Source organism: Aphidius gifuensis, linkage group LG1 (assembly GCF_014905175.1).
Source record: "Aphidius gifuensis isolate YNYX2018 linkage group LG1, ASM1490517v1, whole genome shotgun sequence".
NCBI classification, from domain to species: domain Eukaryota; kingdom Metazoa; phylum Arthropoda; class Insecta; order Hymenoptera; family Braconidae; genus Aphidius; species Aphidius gifuensis.
The window spans coordinates 11,384,986-11,407,550 of record NC_057788.1 but is presented as its reverse complement, the minus strand read 5'-3'; the positions used below and the strand labels follow the sequence as shown (position 1 = coordinate 11,407,550).

At 25.7% G+C, this 22,565-nt stretch overlaps 3 protein-coding genes and 1 pseudogene across 4 annotated transcripts; 2 read left to right on the top strand and 2 right to left on the bottom strand.

Annotated features, from left to right (window-relative positions):
• Positions 1–427: 427 nt before the first annotated feature.
• LOC122848371 (protein Mo25) lies at positions 428–3,627 on the bottom strand. 2 transcript variants are annotated; one of them, XM_044146420.1, is made up of 8 exons: positions 3,002–3,627; positions 2,196–2,322; positions 1,967–2,134; positions 1,774–1,892; positions 1,508–1,676; positions 1,281–1,445; positions 1,060–1,164; positions 428–971 (listed from the first exon to the last, which is right to left on the bottom strand). In XM_044146420.1, the coding sequence occupies exons 2-8, from the start codon at positions 2,295–2,297 to the stop codon at positions 789–791; spliced, it is 1,011 nt and encodes a 336-aa protein (XP_044002355.1). In that variant the 5' UTR covers positions 2,298–2,322; positions 3,002–3,627; the 3' UTR covers positions 428–788. The 2 variants fall into 2 exon arrangements, with proteins under 2 accessions (XP_044002355.1, XP_044002363.1); XM_044146428.1 differs by lacking the exon at positions 3,002–3,627 and adding an exon at positions 2,448–2,660.
• Positions 3,628–10,829: 7,202 nt separating this feature from the next.
• Positions 10,830–12,049, top strand: LOC122851458 (serpin B3-like). The gene is made up of 5 exons (XM_044150733.1): positions 10,830–10,923; positions 11,060–11,274; positions 11,349–11,492; positions 11,657–11,795; positions 11,874–12,049. Exons 1-5 carry the CDS (start codon positions 10,830–10,832, stop codon positions 12,005–12,007), a joined length of 726 nt encoding a protein of 241 aa, XP_044006668.1. The 3' UTR covers positions 12,008–12,049.
• Positions 12,050–13,728: 1,679 nt separating this feature from the next.
• Positions 13,729–16,168, bottom strand: LOC122851381 (eukaryotic translation initiation factor 5A-like). The gene is made up of 4 exons (XM_044150605.1): positions 16,075–16,168; positions 14,042–14,315; positions 13,820–13,957; positions 13,729–13,743 (listed from the first exon to the last, which is right to left on the bottom strand). The coding sequence occupies exons 1-4, from the start codon at positions 16,104–16,106 to the stop codon at positions 13,729–13,731; spliced, it is 459 nt and encodes a 152-aa protein (XP_044006540.1). The 5' UTR covers positions 16,107–16,168.
• Positions 14,554–15,888, top strand: LOC122848365 (annotated as a pseudogene).
• Positions 16,169–22,565: the final 6,397 nt, after the last annotated feature.

Below are 22,565 nucleotides of genomic sequence, written 5' to 3'. Positions count from 1 at the left end.
ATCAAAGTATAGCAGCTACATTTTATTATCATTATTATATGCATGCATATTATATTTTAGTTTATGTTTTTTTTTTCAATATTTGATTGGTATTTATTTTTCTTTTTAACAATAACAAAAATTCAACTATAAATTTTCTTTTAATTAACATTTGATTTTGTTATAAATAAATTTATTACGTTCTATTTTTTTTTCTTTCTAGTATTAATAATATAATTTATTGTTTTTAATTAAAAATGCTTGCCAGGGCTATTATTTATTCATTTATTATTATTAATCAAGGTGATTAGAAAAAAAAAAAAAATATATCCTTATTCTTTGTTATCACAAAACGCAACATATGCGATATCACTAAACCGCTATCATCGTTGCAACTAATTATTTTATACGAGGCAATTATTCATTAGTTATTATCAATATAAATTTGTTTTTTTTTTTTATTTTTAATTTTATTGTAGCTGCCATACTAGGCTAGTATTATTCGATTTAATTTACGTTTATTTTTTTAGATTAATCATTCGTAATAAATTTTTTCTTTTTTTTTTTTTACTAATAAATTTCATTATGTTTCTCGTGGTTTTTTTGCATAAAATTATTTTTTTACGTTGGAGTATGTCATACGTTGTTTTGAGTCTGTATTATACAGTAGTAAATTAATTAATTAAATCTGGATGTAAATTTTATTTACAACTACAGTGAAAAAAAACAAAAAAAAAAAAATAATCCTCAAAATTGTAAATTGTTAAAACTTAAAAAAGAAAAAAAGAAGAAAAAAAAACAATTGATTTTTAATTTTCATGGACAGACTTTAATTCTTTGATCTGTTTAATAAGATATGCTTTTTCATCATTAAATTGTTCATCTTCTGATCTGTCTGTATGGAAGCGAGTTAAAAACTCAATCAATTTTTCTTGATTGCGTAATAATATATCCAATATTGGTTTTGGTTTATTTGGATTTGCAACAAATACCTAAAAATCAAAAAGAAAAAAATTTAATAAAAATTGCTAGACATTTTTTGACAATAGAAATATCTTTTTTAACTAATTAATAAATTACCTTGAATACGTGGAAGGCTTCAAATTGTATATTGCGTGATTTTTCCTTAAGCATGTTCATCATTAATTTTAAATTATCTGGATTCGATATATATCGGGTCATGACCTTGAAAAAGCATAATAAAAAAATAAATAAATCATTATAAAAATTGATTATTTTTAATCAAATTAAACAAGGAAATAATTGTAATATGATAATAAATAATGAATGAATTAATTTACAGCAAAATTGTGTCGATCAAGTAATAATTCCCCCAGTAGTTTTAAACTCTGTCGACGAGTTACGTAGTTTTCCGAGTTCAACAACCTTTGATAATGTGAAAATACTTTATCATAATTGACTTCTAAAAATTCAGCACTCAGTATTTTATGCCTTGTCAATAATTCCTGCAATAAATAATAAAATTAAACAATTAAAATAATCACCTTTTATAAATAATGTATATTACCTTGAAAGTAGAAAATGCATCAGATGCAATGTCAAATGTTGATACCTCAACGTATCTAAAGAAATTATAAAAATCCTCAGAATAAATCATAATTTTAGCAAGTGCTTCATATCGTGCACATTCTCTCAACATTGTACCACAATTTAATGCAATATCCTGATGTTCATAACTATAAAAATAAAATGATTAAATTAATTTTTCAATTTTTATTATAAAAAACAATAGTTTAAATATTTAATCATCAATTGAATTGGCAAGTATCTTACCCAGACATAAGTGTAAATAATATTTCTGGTTTTGTGCAGATATATTCAACAGTTGGTGATCTTGTGCCAATTTGTCGTCGCAATATATTATTAAATACTTGAGCGACATCCTTCTTACCCTAATTGAGATAATACACAAAAAAAAATTAGAAATAAATATATAAAATAATTTGTAATATTTATAATAATATACCTCAAAATCAATACGACTTAAATTTTGTACAAGCATTAGTAATAAATTACTGTTGTACAATTCTTGGGCAAGTTGAGCAACAACAATATCAGCTTGTGGCTCTGTTTCAGCAGTTCCATAAAGCATATTTTTTATGTGAACAAGATTTTTACTAACATCTTCTTGAGCCTAAAAAAAAAAAAAATAATTTTAATAAGTAATACAAGAGAAAATAATTAATAATTAATACCTTTTCAACTTTTTTTTCTCCACGCTCCAGTGCATTGACCGCTTCTTTCAGGGCCTTAACAACCTCAGCCGGACTTTTTTGTGATTTTCCGAACAGAGGCATGATTTATATTTTAAAAATCAAAAATCTACAAAAAAAAATTAACAATATTAATAGCTTTATTTAAATGTTATTGTCATTATTTACCTAACCTAGCAATTAGAACAAGAGAGAGAGAAAATATTAAAAATAAATTAAAAAAAACTAACATACGTTTGAATGATCAACCAACTAAACACACTCAACTGACACACTTTTTAAAATTAATAAAAAAAAGGTAAAACTTTTTTTTTATTTATAAATATTTATATGAATCATAACAAGAGATTTAAATTCTAGAATTTATTCATTAACAAGAAAAAAAAAATTCCACAATATGACGTGGATAAGTCATCTTGAAGTGAAATAAAAAAAAAAAAAAGAAACTTTTACAAACCAAAGGGGTTATGAATCATTCATCCTTAAAAAATATGTGTGTGTAAAAAAGAGTCAATAATCCTTTACTTTTGAGTGTGTATGTTTGTGTTGTAAAATAAATAAAAAAAAATTTATAATAACATTAATGATACTTGATTATGACTGATGAATAAAATAAATTTTCAATAAAAAATGTAGAGATGTCATTTAAATGTGTAATAAAATAATTGTAGAATTATAACTATTATGATTTTTTGACGTTGAATAATCAATTAGTATAACCTATCGTTTATTAAACCCTACTGTTACGCAATTCAATAAAAAAATATTATTTTGTAAATTTAACTTACCATTCAATTATTAATATCCTTTAAAAAAATTAATAAATTATGTTGTATAAATTATTGACTTATTCGGGGTTTATTTGTTTTTATTATTAATATTTGAACACTGTTGTTATTTAACTTGTTATTCAATTTTTTTAAGTTAATTATTTGTCAAGGCAATGCGTATATCAAGATCAAACAAATTGAATCTCGTGACGACAAATTATTTATCCAGTGACGTTAGTAGTTATTGTAAAATTAAAATAAATAAAATGTGTAAAATATAAAAAATCAACAATGAATATATTGCTTCAGAGTGGATTATTTATTTATTTTATTTTTATTTATTTACCCAGGTTGACAGTTGTTGCTGTCAATTATATTTAATGATAACCTGGGGTTTTGTAAAAACAGAAATCAATTCATTTAATATATATAGGTATGTTTGTAAAATTATTATTATTATTTTTTTTTAACTAGGTATACACATTGCGATCTTGCCAAACAACACACACTAAACAACTTTTTGCAATTTTTTTTTATTTTTTTTTTTCCGAATCAAAATGAAGTGGTGCTTCTGATTTCCCGTCAGTCGTGAAACTGACTGAAATCGACGTGATCTGATCAAGCAGAGAGAGAGTTGCCAACTTGCCAGCTGTTGTCAGATATCTAGTGCCATGACAACCGTGTGAGGCGCTGAAGAAGTCAAAAGAGAACCATATTTCAAACTAAACAAAATTAAAAAATCTGATTAATTATCACAGGGCTTTTAATCCTTATTTTGTAGAGTTTGATTTGCTGAAATTGATCTACATTGTCTTGTTATTTTCCTAATGTTAATGAATTAATTAAAATAATAAGCTGAATTGATAACCAAGTAAGGGCTAGTACGCATGCGCATATCTCTAATTTTTTTTAATCTCGCACAAAAAATTCTTTTTTGACTATCACTTATCAGTCCACTATTAAAGACCAAGGTCCATTGTCAGTAGTAAAGTTTTCGATTTAAGTCCGAGTTCCAAAAACAAGTTTTATAAGTTGTTTCTGGTAATAAATTTCGAAAACTTTGGTCGAAAACTTTGCGAGTGGAGATCGGGCTTAAGACTGGGTTTTTTTTTATATATAGGTTTTTTCCGGGCGGGAAAAAATTTTGAAAAAAGACGGAGAATGCCGGAGAATGATCGGAGAAATATTTCCACCGGAGTGTGTCTGCACGATTAGTAATTAGAGTTTAACAATAAAAAAATTTAATTATCAATGAAACCGAGTTTTATATGCATATCCATTATTCATGTCTATTCACATTTTTGATAAATGTAATATAACAACTTTTTTATTATTGTTTTATCTCACAATATTTACAAATGGATTCACCTTAGAAATACTTTCAGTTTCAAATTATAAAAGATACATGCAATTCGTGATATACTGACACAGTTTTTAGAATGAAGTAGTTTTAGTTTATGAATTATGACAGATATTTTTGTAAACTATAGTCGATTTCTTCTGTAGTTGTTTTTTTTAACACAGTGAAGCTTATCATTTACATTTTTGCAGCGGTTAGCCTTCATTTGCCTTTTTTTTTTTCCTGAAATATGTTTCTTAGCTATGGAATATATTTCAGAAAAACAAAGAAGGCAAAATAAAGTCTAGCTTCCGAACTCTTGACTCATGAAAATTATGATATACAATTGATCTGTTCGGTTCGTTAACCATTTTCGATGTTCACAGCACTTATATTCAACCATATCCAACCATATCCAATCAAAAAAAAAAAAAAAATAGAGAAGGGGCGGACTGTTTTTGTAAAATTCACAATTGTATATGGTAGAACTTTCGAATATTATAGTGGATTATTAAACATTCCGTCACATATTTTGTGGCAGGAATCAGGATCTTGGCGGGGAATTTACGGAACATTTGGGGGGATAATTCTTCCACCAGCGAGCCACTGGATCAATCAATCAATCAATATCAGATTATCAGTATTGCAATATCAATTGATTTGATTGAGTTAACGAGCGTTCGTTTATCAAAAATGATTGATAAATATAATGATAAATATAAATAAATATAAATAAATAATAGTAAATATATATATAAATAAATAATAATAAATATATATATTTATCATTGTATAAATAAATATATAATGATAAATATATTATAATGATTGAAATAAATATAATATATATATCCACTTTCAATAAAATACAATAAAATTATATTAAACTGAATTAAAAGCATGCCGAATGACGTTGATTCTTGGTGTACAATACTGGTGACATTATTTATTGATTTTCCAATTTATTTATTATAATAATAAATACGCCGTAGTATAATCATGAAAAATGTATAAATATTTGTGTCTATTTTTTTTATTGACATTTGCTAGAAAAAATCAAGTGTTGACATGAAAAATATTAATGGGTGATAAAATTTGAGCTGATAAATAATGTTAAATCTAACTAAGTATTTTTTCAATTTATTCTATTTAATAAATTATAAATATCATTCAAATTTCAAACTTATCTAACTATATAATATTAATAATGATAATGCAGGGAATTTATTGTGGCGGGTTATATATTTATTATATAAAAAAAATATATAATTGTATTTAATTAACTTTTCACCATAGCCGCTAATTCTGCTGAAACATTATTTTTTTTATCTTGAATTTGTAAGGAAGAAAAAAAAGTTAACTATGAGAAAAAACATAACGATATGTGTTTATAAAAATATAAAAATAATTAAAAGAAAGAACAAAAAATATCACAATTAAAAATATTGTTAATAAATAAAATAATTTGGTATTTATTTATTTTATTTTTAATAAAAATTATTATATTATTTTATTCATGATCATTACAGAAACAAAATAAAATTATTATTGTCATTTTTATTGAGTATATAATTATACAAGTTTTAGATGATTTAACAATTATTTATAACAATTTTTTTTTTTTTTAGCGTCCATTTGAAAGAAGAGTTATTGTTTATGTAAAAATATATTACTTGAGTAATTAATTAAATTTAAAAAGAAATTTACTGCCACTATAATATAAGAACAATTTTTTTTTTTTTATTTAATGTCATTGTAAACCAACGAGTCAATAGACTCATTTTATCAACAATTTTTACTATACATATTACTGTGATTTATTTATGAAAATTTATTCTGTTATATAATATTTCATTTAAAATGGCTTTAAATTGTGAAAATAGTTATACACGGAGAGAAATCCGCAGCAAATATTACTGTAGTGGTATCGTAAAAATCATAGCTGACGTCATTAAAGCGACTAATTCCCACTTATTATAATGATTATTATTATATTTCATCTAAATTTTCACTGTAGTCTACCGGAATTTTTGGAAGTATTTAGACAAAGACAAAAATTTATTATCCTCTATTAATTAAAATTGAATATTAAAACCTATACTAAATTTGGGTGATGATTTTTCGTCTTTTTTTCTAGTTTTATCCTTTAGTTTTTGGTAAATATGGCATTATTTTTTCAAGTACTTCGATGGGGTATTATGAAAAGCCAAACATCATTTTCCATAAAAGCCTATGTTTAACCTCAAAAAAAAGGACCATCTTTAACAGTTAATTAATCAAAAAAACATCTTATAACAAAAAAACTGATTAAAGAAAAAGGTGTATCGTTATTTCAATTATCTACTCTATAAAATTCGTGAAATCGTCATTATTTTTAATTTTCCCTGGTTGTACCTTAATGGTATACTTTACGCCAAGTTCAAAATATTTATCTCCGAGTAGCCTGTATTTAAAATACCGGTAACTGTTTTCCCGGGGGCTTTTGTTCCAGTGCTCTTGGTCAAATTAGTTTTCGGAATTGGAAGATCGTCACGAGCACTACCGTTGGAAGTGACCTCTGCCATACTGTTAGATATCAAGTATGGAAATCTGTTGCAAAAAATATACAGAGTTATGATTATTTACTTTTATAAATTATAATTATGTTGTACTCAAGGAACAACGTATTCAAGACAAAGGGTTTTCATTTTTTAAAAAATACAAATTTTTATATGCTGTGATCTTTTTTTATTTATATATTTACATAGAAAATCAATGGAGGGATAAATAGTATATATACTCACAATATGCAAAGATACAAATAAAAACCAATCATTGTAACAAACAAAAAATTGAATTTGTAATGAAATTTGTAATAAGTTAAACGGATTACAGGTGTATCAAATCTAACTTCGAATGACCACGGTCCGCGAATGACTATACATTGGCTATATATATAGACGAAGATGCTGAAGCAAGCAATGTGCCGTGTGGCACATTGATCATATAATCGTGTGATTCTTGTTAATGACAAAATCACGTGATGCTTGTTGATTGAATAATCATCGAACCACCAATTTGATAAACAAGAAACAACTATATGTATAATCGATGCCAACATATAAACAAGATAAAAACTTTCAAAGATTGAACGTTGAAGAGGTGAAAAAAAAGGGTAAATTTTGCTTTATAGCGTCATCCATTTGTTTACGACGTGTTATATTAATTTTTGTTTCAAGATATGTATCTTTTTCTCATTAATGATGCTGATTTTTCTTTTAGATTACCAAGTAATTCATTGAATATATTATTTCTTCTTTTTCACGATTTTCTGTATGTCGAGTTTAATATATCCATGAGAATTTTTGAATAAAAATTTTAAACATAACATTTTCAATTGTATTCTTTTTTTTAGATTAAATGTAACAAATCAATATGCTTTTCGATATTGTATGTGTGTTGATGAGAATATGTGTGAGACGAGATTAACTACTACTACCGTGCCTTATTATACATCAAATATTTTGTCCCCTTCCGTCGCGAATCTATTAGAAATTTAATTAATACCTATATATTTCAATTGCTAGCGCAGAAAAGTACAACGAGAAAATATCGAAAATATATATTGTGTACCACAATTCTAAATATTTTAAGACATGAAGAATATTTGCCAAAAGTTTATTGAGAACTTGCAGGTGCTTCGAAAATCATCACGTCACTGAATATATTTTTTAACAGAGTAACCCTGCTTTTTAGGGGCTGGCCAGATATTTTGTGGAATAACCACAGAGTCAAGTACTCAAGAATGTCACGATGTTAGCCTTTTGCTCGATTCAGCGATGGCGACAGGGGGGTGAACTTAACTCATTAAAAAAAAATTAATTTCAATATTTTCTACTTTGTTTCGATTTTTTTTTTTGTGAGGACGATTCCAGGTAGAAATACGACTCAATTTTTTGACTTCTTTTATAAGTAATTAACATGTAAAGTCAAAAAGTGACCTCAAATTGACTTTAATTCCTAACTAGGCGACCATCCAGATTCCAGATTGACGCGCTCTCAACATTTATTGGTTTTGGTCCTTCCTAGTTTTCATGGTCCTGAAAATTCATCATTTAAAATGATATTACCACCACACCACCTGGAGCATTATACATTTAGGACATGGTTATACAGTTACAATCCAAGATGTATTAACAAGATGGAATAGAATGGATGGTGCTGAATGGTAACATGGATACCAGGGTTTATTGATCATGGTGGTATTGCAACACAAGATTGTTGTTAAAAAATATTCATAAGTCGTTGTATAAGTATATTTTTAAAAATAGGTGTACAGTATATTAACTGAACATAATTATTCCTTTCTGAAGGTGGTGACGGCTCTTCTACCGCAGGCTTTTGTTGCAATGAGCAAAAGACAAAAAATTGTTAATAAATAAATATAAAATTTAATTCATTAAATGAACGTAAAGTCGACAAACTATATATATAATTATACAGTAATAGTACTGCTCCATTTTCAAATTCAGCAGTTATTTCTGTGAGATTTTATTCCTTCACTATAGTTATTTGTCGTTTGTTAATACAATATGTTTGACATTCGCGCAATATTTGTTTTTTTTTTTTATTTAATTAATTCAGCATGCGCATTGTTTGATTAATTTTATTAATTTTTTCATATTTTGTCTTTCCTTTCAGGATATCTTTATCTTTATCTCATGTTTCATTTTTTTTTTTTTTATATCATCAAGTTCATTTTCTAATGTATCAGTTTTAAATAATATTGGATTTTATTTTTTGTTTAAACAATATTTTAGTTTTAATAGATGATTGAAATATTATTTTTGGAAGACGATTAATTTTATTTTTAAAGTTATTTTTAATATTATACTGATATAACGAAAAAATAAAATAAAAAATAATCAGGTGTTAAGTTCAAAGTCGAAATATAGAAAGCCGGAGGCTAATGATAACTAGAAATCCATTAGAGCATAGAACACGTCAGCGTATCAAATATAGAATAAAAAAAAAAAAAAAAAAAAACGCACAAATATGATAGACGAATAATACTTATAAAATAATACTAATAAAATAAAATAATACTACTAAAATTATTATGTGGTTATGTTTAAATCAACAAAAACAGCAAAATGAATTTTTTTTTCATCTTGATTATTTATAAAGAAATCCTCGATTTTGGTTTTAATCATTTGGTTTATATAATAAGTAAATTAAGGTATTACTTTTTCGTTGTTTGTTGGAAAAATATTATTTATAAATTTATTAATAAACAACATTGTAAAATTAAAAATATATAAGCTATTATAATGATGACATACTTTTGATTATTATTAATTTTATTATTAATAAAAAATCAAAATGCTTATAATTTTAAATAAATTCTATGAATGTGTGTGTATAAGAACATGAGCCAATCATTATGCTTGAAAAAAAATATATAAGCTATTATAATGATGACATACTTTTGATTATTATTAATTTTATTATTAATAAAAAATCAAAATGCTTATAATTTTAAATAAATTCTATGAATGTGTGTGTATAAGAACATGAGCCAATCATTATGCTTGAACCTATCAGCGCAGAAACTAAAATTTCCCGCATTGAGCAGTTTACATAGTAGAAAGGGTAAAAAAAAAAAAAGAGGGGCAAATTGTGGAAGTGGAAACTCGCCAGACAACCCGCGATGAAAAAGTACACCTAATCACATCACGAATAAAAGGCGACACATAAAGTTAGTCAACGAACGACTGTATAATAGATTTGAATAGATTTTACTTTACTTTTGATTGTCTACTCTGATCTAAAAATGAAAATATGTGAGTATAAATATACGCATATGTATTAAATAAATAAATTTTATATGCCAATTAAATACTAATGGTTCTTTTTGCGATTTTATTAGTTGTTATAGCATTATTTTTTGGCTTTTTCAATGGCTTTATCAACGCTGCGAAATTGGAGAAGCTTGAAAAAGCAGCAAATGCAATGTCTCTTGATCTTTTCAAAGTAAACATTTTTATTATAATTATTAAAAATAAATTGCATATTAATTAAATCCAATTTTTATAACCGCACCAAGATATTAAATACTCATTGTGGAATTTTTTAGATTTTAATGGAAACCCAAACTGGTAATTTTATTTCTTCACCATTCGGTGTTTCGCAGTTGTTAATGATTCTTTCCACTGGATCACTTAATGAAACAAAACATCAATTTGAAAAAGCTTTACATATTGAATCAGCAGATACCTTTGAACATGGCAGCCTTGATATCACATCGGTAAGAATTATTATTTAAAAATAAAAGAAAAAAATACAATAGATAACAAATTTTTTTTTATATTCATTATTTTATGTATTCATAAATAGAAGTGGGATAAAAACATTTTAAATATGGCAAATAAAATATACATAAACGATCGCTATACAATACGTAAACAATTTATTGATAATACTGTTGATATTTCAAATAAAACAAATGCAGAAGAAATATTTGAATCCATGAGTTTTGGAAATCCTACTGATTCAGTGAAAAATATGAATCAATGGGTTGAAAAACAAACAAATAATAAAATCAAAAATTTTCTTGAAGCTGGTGAGTTAACAATTTTTGTATTATTTTTTCTTCTAAAAATGATTTGTGGTGAACAAATTTCTTTGGAATTTCCACAAATTTTTCTGTATAGATAGAAATTATAATTATCATGTGATATGTTGTTTATTTTTTGCAGATAAAATTGATATGAATACCTATCTTTTTCTCATCAATGCATTATATTTCAAAGGAATGTGGAAACATAGTTTCGATAAAAATAAAACATTCGACAAAAGTTTCTATGTTGATAACAATACTCCGAAAAACGTTCCAACTATGCAAGTAACTTCTGAAATATTTTATAAAAGCCATGAAGGACTTGGTGCTGAAATTGTTCGGCTTCCTTATCAGGTAAAATTGAAATTATATCATCAAAAATAATAATTCAATACTAAAATTTTATCCTTATTGTCAAATATATATAGGCAAAAGATGGATGTGATCCAATGAGCATGATTATCATTTTACCCAATTGGGAACAATCATTGTCCGATATTCAAAAAAAATTGAATACTGTTACACTTGAGTCTTTATATCCAACTGATAAATCAAAAATGCATTTATATTTACCAAAATTTATCATTGAAACAAAATTATCACTCAATGAGCACTTGAAAAAAGTATGTATATATCCATTATTTTCTTCTCTCCACTCAGTTTTTTAACTTGAATTTTTTTTTTCATTTTAAATTTACTTTATTCTTTTGTTATAAATAAATTATTTTTTGTAAAGATGGGAATTAAAGATGCATTTACATCCAAAGCCAATTTCCATGGAATCACTGAACAAAATGACATTTCTATCAGTAAAGTTATACAACAAGCATTCATCGAAGTAAATGAGGATGGCACTAAAGCTGCTGCTGCAACACGTAATTTTACATAAGCAATATTATTTTTTTTTTTTTTTTGTTACGAATAATTTAATAAATTTGATAAATTTTTTACAGATATGGGTATTATGCCCTTGTCAGCGTATGGAGGTCCTCTTGACATACATGTAAATCGTCCGTTTCTTTTTCTTTTGGCAACCGAACGTGTTATTCTTTTTACAGGATATGTCAACGACCCAACTACAAAATAAAAAATTCCTCTTAATCATTATTTTTTTTCTTTTTTTTTTCAATTATCAAGGTTGTTTTTAATGATAAATTATAAATGTCAAAAAATGTAATATTAATTAAGAGTAAATAAATTTGTATAGAAAAAATACAAATATTTTCAATGTAACTATATGTATTTTTCTTTTTTTTTTTTTATAAAAAGAATGAAAATAAAAAAATATCTAGTTATTTATATTTTACAGATATCTAATATATATAGACTAATTATTTAATTTTATTAGTATCATTGAAGTAATAATTATCAACCTCTACGTATATGAAAAATACAAAAATACAAATATGCTATATAGTAATATCAATATGTTTTCACTGTGTATGATAATAATGTAATATAATAATATGTTAATATTAATAATATAATGTGTTAAATTACTACCCTGGTGCAGTAATTTTAACCTGTACCCAGCTGTAATGGTACTATGTACTGCTGGGTTATGATCAAATACATAAATACATAAATAAATAAATAAATAAATAAAAAAACACGATCGATATATAAACAAATATTTTTTTTTATTATAAAATTTTTAATACTTCAACTCACCATAATTTAAATCATAAAAAAGAAATAACAAATAAAAAGTTAATAAAAAATTACCCATCACTATACACTGCACTAGTGTCATGTCTGTGAATTGTGTAATGCCAGGTAATTTTTTGATATATTTTTATTATAGTATTCAATATTTTTCCATCGTATTATATAAACAATTGTTGTCCAATGCTGGTTAACATATATATTCTATCTTTAATTGTCTTATACATTATTATATTTTCTCAAATATGGTGTTTGAATATTTAAAGCGATAAAATACGACATGACCGTTTATTTTCGCATTTTTCAAACTACAAGACTGAACGCCTGCTTGCGCGATCTTGTTTATTATATGATATTTAATTTAATTATTTAAGAATGATATAGTTTCTGAAATAATTATGTAACATAATTTATGTTGAATATATAAGTAAATAAAAATATATGTGGTGTTATTAAAAAGAAAAAAACCATATAGATGCGAAAATAAATCAATTTAAATATCGATAATTCAAAAAAGCATCAATTTTAAATAATATTCAGAGTAGAAGAGTTATTATTTATGTAAAAATATATTACTTGAGTAATTAATTAAATTTAAAAAGGAATTTATTGCCACTGTAATATAAGAACAAGTTTTTTTTTAATTAAAATGTCATTGTATAGACCAATGAGTCAATAAACTTATTTTATCAATAATTTTTACTATATTACTGTGATTTTCTTATTAAAATTTACTCTGTTAAATATTATTTCATTTAAAATGGCTTTAAATTGAGAAAATAATTATATTATCTAGCTTTTTTAAAAATAGTCTGAGCGATTGGTAGTTGATTGCAGTTGATTGGAAGTTGTGTACAGTACTGAACATAATTTTAGTATATTCGTTACCAAGTGCCCACGCAGAAAGTGCTCACACAAAACGAATTTGAAGGGGCAAATACGAGCCTTGGCGAGTGTTTCATTTCCCTTCCAAATGAGTTGTAAGACTTGTAAGCGGACTCTCTGATTGGGCAAAAAACGCACTTCCTCTACTACACTCTGGAAATTCAAACATTATTTCGACTGCGCCGACTGCAGTTCTGTAAAAAAGTACTTTTCGAAGCTAGTCACAGCTTCTTTACCGCAGGCTTCCGTTACAGTGCACTAAAGACAAAAAATCTAATTGTTAATAAATAAATATAAAAATTGAATTTATTTAATGAACGTATAGTAAACAAATGATATATATAATTACAACAATTGATAGTTTCTTAGATTTAGCAGCAGTTATTTCTTTGGCCAAATCAGTTTTTGGAAGTGGAAGATCGTTACGAAGTATACTACGATCGTCACGAGACAATAAGGAAAAATAACCGTCATGTATATCTAATAACTGTAATAATATTTAATAATTGCATCATTGATTCATTTATTAATATTAATTAATAAATAAATATGGTATAATTTTTTGTCTTACTGTATAATATTTTTCCTCGACTTCGACGATATCCATGGTTGAACGGCAGATATCTTCATACTTCTGGGATGATAAAACATCAATTCCAGTAACACGAACCTCAGTTCTAGTAAGTGGTGAAATTTTCACAATTTTACATGGATGTGATTTTATCATGACAAAAAAATTTTCACGCAATGCTGAGCATTCTACTGGAAAGGTGTTTGTTGCATTGCAGCCACTAGTACTCAAGTTGTCCTCTGCCATACTGCAGTTTGATATTAAGTATGAAAGTCTGTTGATAAAAAATACAAAGTTATAATTATTTACTTTTATCAATTATAATTATGTTATACTCAAGGAACAACGTATTCAAGACAAAGCGCTATCATTTAAAAAAAAAAATACAAATTTTTATATGCCTTAATCTTTTTTTTTATTTATATTCAGATGAAAAATAAATGCGAGGATGAATAGTATAATACTCACAATATGCAAAGATACAAATGAAAACCAATCATTAACCACAAATGTCATATTTATTTGTATACAAACACCACAAAAAAATGTCAAATGGATTTGTTAATGAAGAATTTCGATTAGATCCAAAAGTATCAGATGCAATAAGTAAAGCTGCTGGTGATGTTATAAGTGGTAAATTATACAATGATCATTTTCCATTAGTTATATGGCAAACTGGTTCAGGCACACAATCAAATAAATATATTTTATTACTTGGACCTAAAAAACTTCATGCTTCATTGAAATGTCAAGCTGATGCATGAAAAAATATTATTAAAATTGGAAGAACACATCAACAAGATGCAGTACCATTGACATTGGGTCAAGAATTTTCTGGTGAATATTTTTTTAAAAAATTATTAAATCAAGAAGATGTTTAAAAAAAATACATACAATTATTATTTTAGGATATGCAACACAAATTGAGTATGGTATTTGTTGAGTAAAAGGTACTCTACCAAGACTTTCTTAACTTGCTCTTGGTGGTACTGCTGTTGGTACTGGTCTCAATCTAAGAAAAGGATTTGCTGAAAAAACAGCTAAAAGAATATCTGAATTAACAAGTTATCCATTTGTCACAACTCCAAATAAATTTGAAGCTCTTACATGATACTATTGTTGAAGTGCATGGTGCTTTGAATACACTTGCTGTATCAATAATGAAGATATTTAAAAAACCGCCAAATTATTACAATTAACACAATTAACATTTTTGTATTATTTATTCATTTATTTTTTAGATTTCCAATGATATTAGATTTTTAGGTAGTGGACCACGTTGTGGTTTGGGTGTTTTTCCAAGACTTTCCAAATCTTTACCAGAAAATGAATGAATGAATGTTCAATAATGCCTGGTAAAGTTAATCCAGCTCAATGTGAAGCAATCACAATGGTTTGTGCACAAGTTATGGGAAATCATGCTGCAACAACAATTGCCGGTAGTAATGGACATTTTGAATTAAATGTATTGAAACCAGTTATGGTTGCAAATACACTTAGATCAACAAGACTTCTTGGTGATGATGCTTCAGCATTTACTAAAAATTGTGTTGATGGAATTGAACCAAATATTGATAACATTGACAAAATTATGAATGAAAGTTTGATGCTAGTCACTGCTCTCAATCCTCATATTGGATACGATGAATTTTATTTTATGAAGTATCATATGAATGTAATTTAATTAATTAAATAATTTAATTATAATATTATAAAAAAATATAATATATGAACAAATATACCTATATATAAACAATCAATAATATCAACGTAGCGACATCTTTTTTCTATAAAATTATAATTATATCGAAGACAGTCGGTAATTTAATCATTAGTTAGTTAACTATAGGTTACAGAGCGTCGAGCTTGTAGATTTCTATAACTATGGATGAAAAAACTGGCCCTTAATGAACAATTTATTCAAGACAAATGACTATCATTTAAAAAAAAAATAAAAATTTTTATATGCTTTAATCTTTTTTCTTATTTATATTCAGATGAAAAATAAATGCAGGGATGAATAGTATACTCACAATATGCAAAAATACAAATAAAAACCAATCATTGTAACAAACAAAAAATTGATGAAATTTGTAATAAGTTAAACAGATTACAGGTGTATCAAATTTAACTTCGAATGACCACGGCCCGCGAATGACTATACATTGGCTATATATATGGACGAAGATGCTGAAGCAAGCAATGTGCCGTGTGGCACATTGATCATATAATCGTATGATTTTTGTTAATGACAAAATCACGTGATGCTTGTTGATTGAATAATCATCGAATCACCAATTTGATATACAGGAAACAACTATATAATCGATGCCAACAGATGCCAACATATAAACAAGATAAAAACTTTCAAAGATTGAACGTTAGAGAGGTGAAAAAAAGGGTTTATAGCATCATCATTTGTTTACGACGTGTTATATTACTTTTTGTTTCAAGATTCGTACTTTTTTCTCATTAATGATGCTGATTTTTCTTTTAGACTACGAAGTCGTTCATTGAATATTATTTTTTTTTTCACGGTTTGCTGTATGTCGAGTCAAATTCTTCACTTGTCTGTGCATTTTTATCAAGAAGTTGTGATAATTCTTTTAATTTTTCATTTTTTGTATTGACATTTGAAATATTTGTTTTTCTTTTTTCATTAAATTAATTCAGCATGCATTGTTTGATCAATTACATTAATTACTTTCCATTTTTTGCTGATGCTTCGTCTCTTTTAACTTGCGTAGAATTCTATTCATTTTCATTGTCTTTCATTTTACGATGAATAATATTTTTTTCTTTATCCGATGTTTCTTTTTCTTTTTTTAAATCATCAACTTTATGTTCTAGCTCTTGAATATTCTCTTTTTTTCTAATCTTTTTTAACAACGAAAAAGCTGAAAAATATCTCTTGGGAATAAAATTATTGCCTTAAATATTTATCTATTTTTTATTTTTTTATATTTTTTATTGTCGCATTACTGTAACAGAAAAAATACAACTATTATTTTTCGAAATTCGCCTTTTGTCAATTGTAAAAGGGTAGACTTTTTTTTTTTAATGTTTTATAAATTCAAAGTGCTTGGGGATGATTTTTTTTTCAAACAAAATACATGACAGAAGGGTTCGTGTCTTGGAAAAAATAAAAAATCCATGTATCAAAGATAAGCCTTTTTTGTAGTTTTATTTTTTCACGAGAAAAAATCCTCATCTCCATGGATTTTTATTAATTAATAACTTTTTATCAATATTTCTTAAAAATAAAAATTTAATCCATGAAAGTTAAGCTTGGCTGTAATTAAGAAATGACAAATCTTTAAAATTAAAAAGCTCGAAATCCTTTTTTTTTTTTTTTTGCGTTAATTTTTGAGATAAGCTCAGCTCTTATTAGTAACACAACAACATATAATTATTGTTGAATTTTTTTTCTGTCTAAAATATTTATAAATTTATGTATTTAGAACCTGGTATAATTTAAGTAGCCCCAAGACGTAACCTATCCTTATAAAGTCATATTTTTATTGATTAATAGCACACTGTGGAGAACTTGTATATGTATATCATGATTAGAGATCAAGAGACCTTTAAACTACATTTACCTAGACCATTTACACTCTATATATTTTGATTAATTATCTTTCAAATATATATTTCTTAATAATACCAATTTAATTTAATTACACACTCTATAAAAAATCTATTTATCATATGATTTGGAAAAAATTTGAATTAAATATATTATATATTATTTATACATTATTTTTGAGTATATATTATTTTTTATATTTACAAGAGTAAATGCAGTGACATAATGAGGAATTTAAATTTAAGTTGAATTTTTTTTCAAATCAATAATGAACTATAATTATTTTTTTTATATTAACAAGTCGAGAGACATGATGGTTAAGTTGGCAAGAGTCTTGCCTTCAGTGCTTGTAGTTCGAGTTCGAATAACCTGGTGAGATGTTTACTTTATGCAGAAATTAAGATGGGTTTGCCAAAGTATCATCGGAAAGAATCGTTTTTATGATTGTTGTTACGATTGAATTATAATCGTTTCTTGTAATCTCGTGTTTAGGGCAAATATAATCTAGCATAGAGCATGTGAACTACGCACTTGGTTATGTAGGATATTTGCCTCGAACTACTATTTTTTTTTCCGACTTGGAGAATTCTTAAGCGGTATTTTAAAATTATTAAATATTGAACTGAATAGTATATATATTTTTATTAATTAATACACAGCATGGAGATTTTTATATCATGATTAAAGATCAAGAGACCTTTAAACTACATTTACCTAGACCATTTACACTGTATATATTTTGCAACCTTATATTTTAATTTAAAAAATATAAAAATAGAAAAATTTTTTTTTTTTCAAATTTATATTCCCCATAAAATCACATAATTCGCACAAAATTTTAAGCCCAATTGCATCAAGATCTAATAATTATTAAAAAAGTTGTGCTAGCTTAATACGCCAATTTTAAAAAAAAATGTAAAAAATAAAAAAAAATTTTCTTTCAAATTTATTTCTTCACACATAAAAAACACATAATTCGCACAAAATTTTAAGCCCAATTGCATCAAGATCCTATGATTCTCAAAAAAGTTGTGCTAGCTCAATAAGTCAATTTAAAAAAAAAATGTAAAAAATATTTTAAAAAATTTTCTTTTAAATTTATTTCTTCACACAGAAAAAACACATGATTCGCACAAAATTTTAAGCCCAATTGCATCGAGATCCGATGATTATTGAGAAAGTTGTGCTAGCTTAATATTTGAATTTTTTAAAAAAATATTCTTTCAAATTTATTTCTTCACACATGAAAAACACATAATTCGCACAAAATTTTAAGCCCAATTGCATCGAGATCCGATGATTATTGAGAAAGTTGTGCTAGCTTAATATTTGAATTTTTTAAAAAAATGTAAAAAAAAAAAATATTCTTTCAAATTTATTTCTTCACACATGAAAAACACATAATTCGCACAAAATTTTAAGCCCAATTGCATCGAGATCCGATGATTATTGAGAAAGTTGTGCTAGCTTAATATGTCAATTTTTAAAAAAAATATAAAAAATATTAAAAAAAATTTTCTTTCAAATTTATTCCTTCACACATAAAAAACACATAATTCGCGCAAAATTTTGAGCCCAAGTGCATTGAGATCCGATGATTATTGAGAAAGTTGTGCTAGCTTAATTTGTCAATTTTAAAAAAAAATATAAAAAATATCAAAAAAAATTTTGTTTACTCGCTCTTTTTTTTTTTGTTTTTTCGTTGCTAACAAAATAAATAAAAAAATAATAGAAAAAGGCAAACAGAAAGAACTTCGTATGAGAGTAATTAAAAAAAAAGACAATGACCAATCAAATGTCCGGAAGACCGATGATGTTTGTCCTTTTTATATTAGGATATTTAAACGATTTAGTTTTTTACATACTTTTTTTTGATGAATAATCAACTTTTTCCATTAATTTCAATTGGTAATTTGTATCTTGTTGTACAAATTATGTCTTCAAGAAATTTAAACGTTCTGGTATCATAACCATTTTGACTTCAGCGCATAACTCTTGAAATTTGTGTTTACAATTTAATTAATAATACAAGTCTAGCACCACTGTTTTTATCTTGAAGTTTGTTTAGAGGTAATGGTTTATAAATATCTTTGTCTATTTGAACACCACCTTCTTCATCAGAGTCAATCTGATCCAATCTGATCATTGTAATCTTTATCCAGAGTATCTGTTATTTCGAGGCTCGAGTACAGTACTTGATTTTTCCGTTGTTCCATGTATCCTAAAAGATGATTATTTAAAAATGATAGTTATTGAAATGAAAAATGTTGAATAGGTAAAAAAAAAATATGGGGTTATTGGAAAGAAAAAAAACCATATAGATGTGAAAATAAATCAATTTAAATATCAATAATTTGAAAAAGCATCAGTTTCGAATAATATTCAATTTTCATATAGATGATTAAAATATTGCTTTTGAAAGATGATTAATTTTACTTTTAATATTATAAAGATAACAAAAATATTTTTTTTAAAAAAAACCGATCAGGTGTTCAGTTTAAAGTCGAAATAGAAAGCCGGGGGCTACTGATAAGTCAAAATACGAGAACAGGTCAACGCATCAAATAGAAAAATAAAAAAATCCACAAATATGATAAACAAATAATACTTATGACTATTTCAAAATTATTTCTCGTGTCGATATTGATGATGGATGAATCATTTTTTTTCAAAATATTTCATCATTATTCCCAATAATTATAATATTTTTTTCAGCAAATATGATAATATTCAAACCAACAAAAACATCGAAATGAATTTTTTTTTTTCTTTAACTAATGAATTCTTTTCTCTTCTTGATTACGTATAAATAAATAATAATCCTCAGTTTAGACTTTAATTAGATTGTTTATAAGTAAATTAACGTATTACTTATTTGTTGTTGGTTGAAAAAATCTTATTTATAAATAAACAACATTGTAAAATTAACAATAAAAAACTATCAATAATAATGACAAATTTTTTATTATTTGAAATTAATAAAAAATCAAAATGTTTATATAATTCATGTAAACACACAAACAAAAGAATAATATATGATTGCGTTGGTTCATTATCATCAAAACACATACAAACACATGGCTTCGATTATTACCCTTTGATACATGCCATTCTTTATTTATTTACACAAAATGTGGACGAATTTGTGTATATTTGTTATTCCATATTTTTCTTACTTGTATAATCATTATTATAATAATATATTTTTAAGAGCATTTATTTATTTGTTTATTATTTTTTGCACCTGTATTCAATCATTGCTAAATATTATTTACTAAATCACGCTCGTGCATAATGCACACTATCTATTTTAGCGAATATAATGTTTTAAAAATGAAAAAAAAAAAACTAAATAAAAACTATCCCTACCAAATCAGCTGGTTTCTTCTCAATTTTTATGGAACTGTAGAAAACTATCAAACTGACGAAAAGGACAAGAAAAAAACCTGAATCTCCATTCTCCTCTTCAGTGTTAATCTTTTTCTACTCAAGTGTGGTCACATTTTTCTCAAACTGAATTATTTAATTTTTTTTTTTACTGAATATTAAATAAATAAATTTGTAACATGGCATTTAACAAAACAATTTTATGGCTTGTTATTATTGCTTCCAGTGTTATTTTTGAAAGTATTGTAGATTTTATAAATATTATTAAATTATTCATTATCTTAATATTGTATCTAAATTTGCAAATTTAAACTATTAATTCTATAAAAAAATTTTTATTTTAGTAACCTGTGCAGTTAGAGCAGCTAGTCCACAATTATCCAGAAGAGAGTTTTTAGAAACATTTCAAGCAGATATAAGGAAATATGCTAAATTTGAAAAACAGGCAGAAATCGTCTGGGATAGTTTAAAGCGTAACGATATTGAGCGTACTCGCCTACATAGTCTGGGATATTGGATCATTGACCATGAGTTAAAGGATTTAAATCCTGAAATTATTGACTTAATAATCAATCGTATTGCGGATTTGGAAGTGGCCGATTTGAAAAATGAATTTTATATAGACTTGCTAAAAAAGATGAAAAGAAAGAATAAGATTGGAACAAGATTTGAATTCGAAATTGATGACATCATCAATCAGTTAGAAAAAAAGTACGCCGACAGCATTCAGGAATCATGGTGGATCACAGCTTTGCATTGGCTTCACATTTTATAATTATAACAATTGATATTTTTGATCTATGTTCAAACATTGAATAAAATTTCACTGCACCGTTTAAACCACATGTAATTTTTTATTTTTTAAACACACAATAAAAAAATTTAATTTAATTTAGTTGAAAAATTAAGCTAGATATTGATTGTTCACCTGTCATTAAGGCTAAGTAAAAAATCTAGTGGCTAAGTAAAAAATTAAAGTCCTTTTTTTACTTTTATATGACTTGACAAAACTAGAAACCTTGGAACTGAATCTACCTGTGTCCACGAAATTATTATTAGTAAAAAGGCATAACAAACCGTGACCCTCACTGCAGGGTGCCATAGATCTGAACCTAAATTTACCTAGGTCCAAATTTACCGATTTCCAACTTGTATAATGACTGACAAGGACATTGGATATTTTATTGAAAAATATGTCTATTAGAGCTTTCAAAAAACTACATCTGACAAGGACAAAAACTGAAAAACGGAGGAAAAGAAAACTCTGAATCTTCTCAGTAGAAAATTTTCATTATTCGAGTAGAGTCACACATTTTTCTAACTCCATTATTTAATTTTTTTTTTAAATACTTTTTTAAGTGAATAATTTGTATTGTTAATCATTTGCAATTAAATATGTATAAATTAATCATTTGTTATTTTGGCTAATTTTATAATATGGCTTGTAGAAAAATAATTGTGATGCTTGCCATTATTGCCTCAAGTGATATTTTCAAAGGTATTGTGGATTTAATAAATTAGTAAATTAACGACTATAAAAGTCTCTCTAAA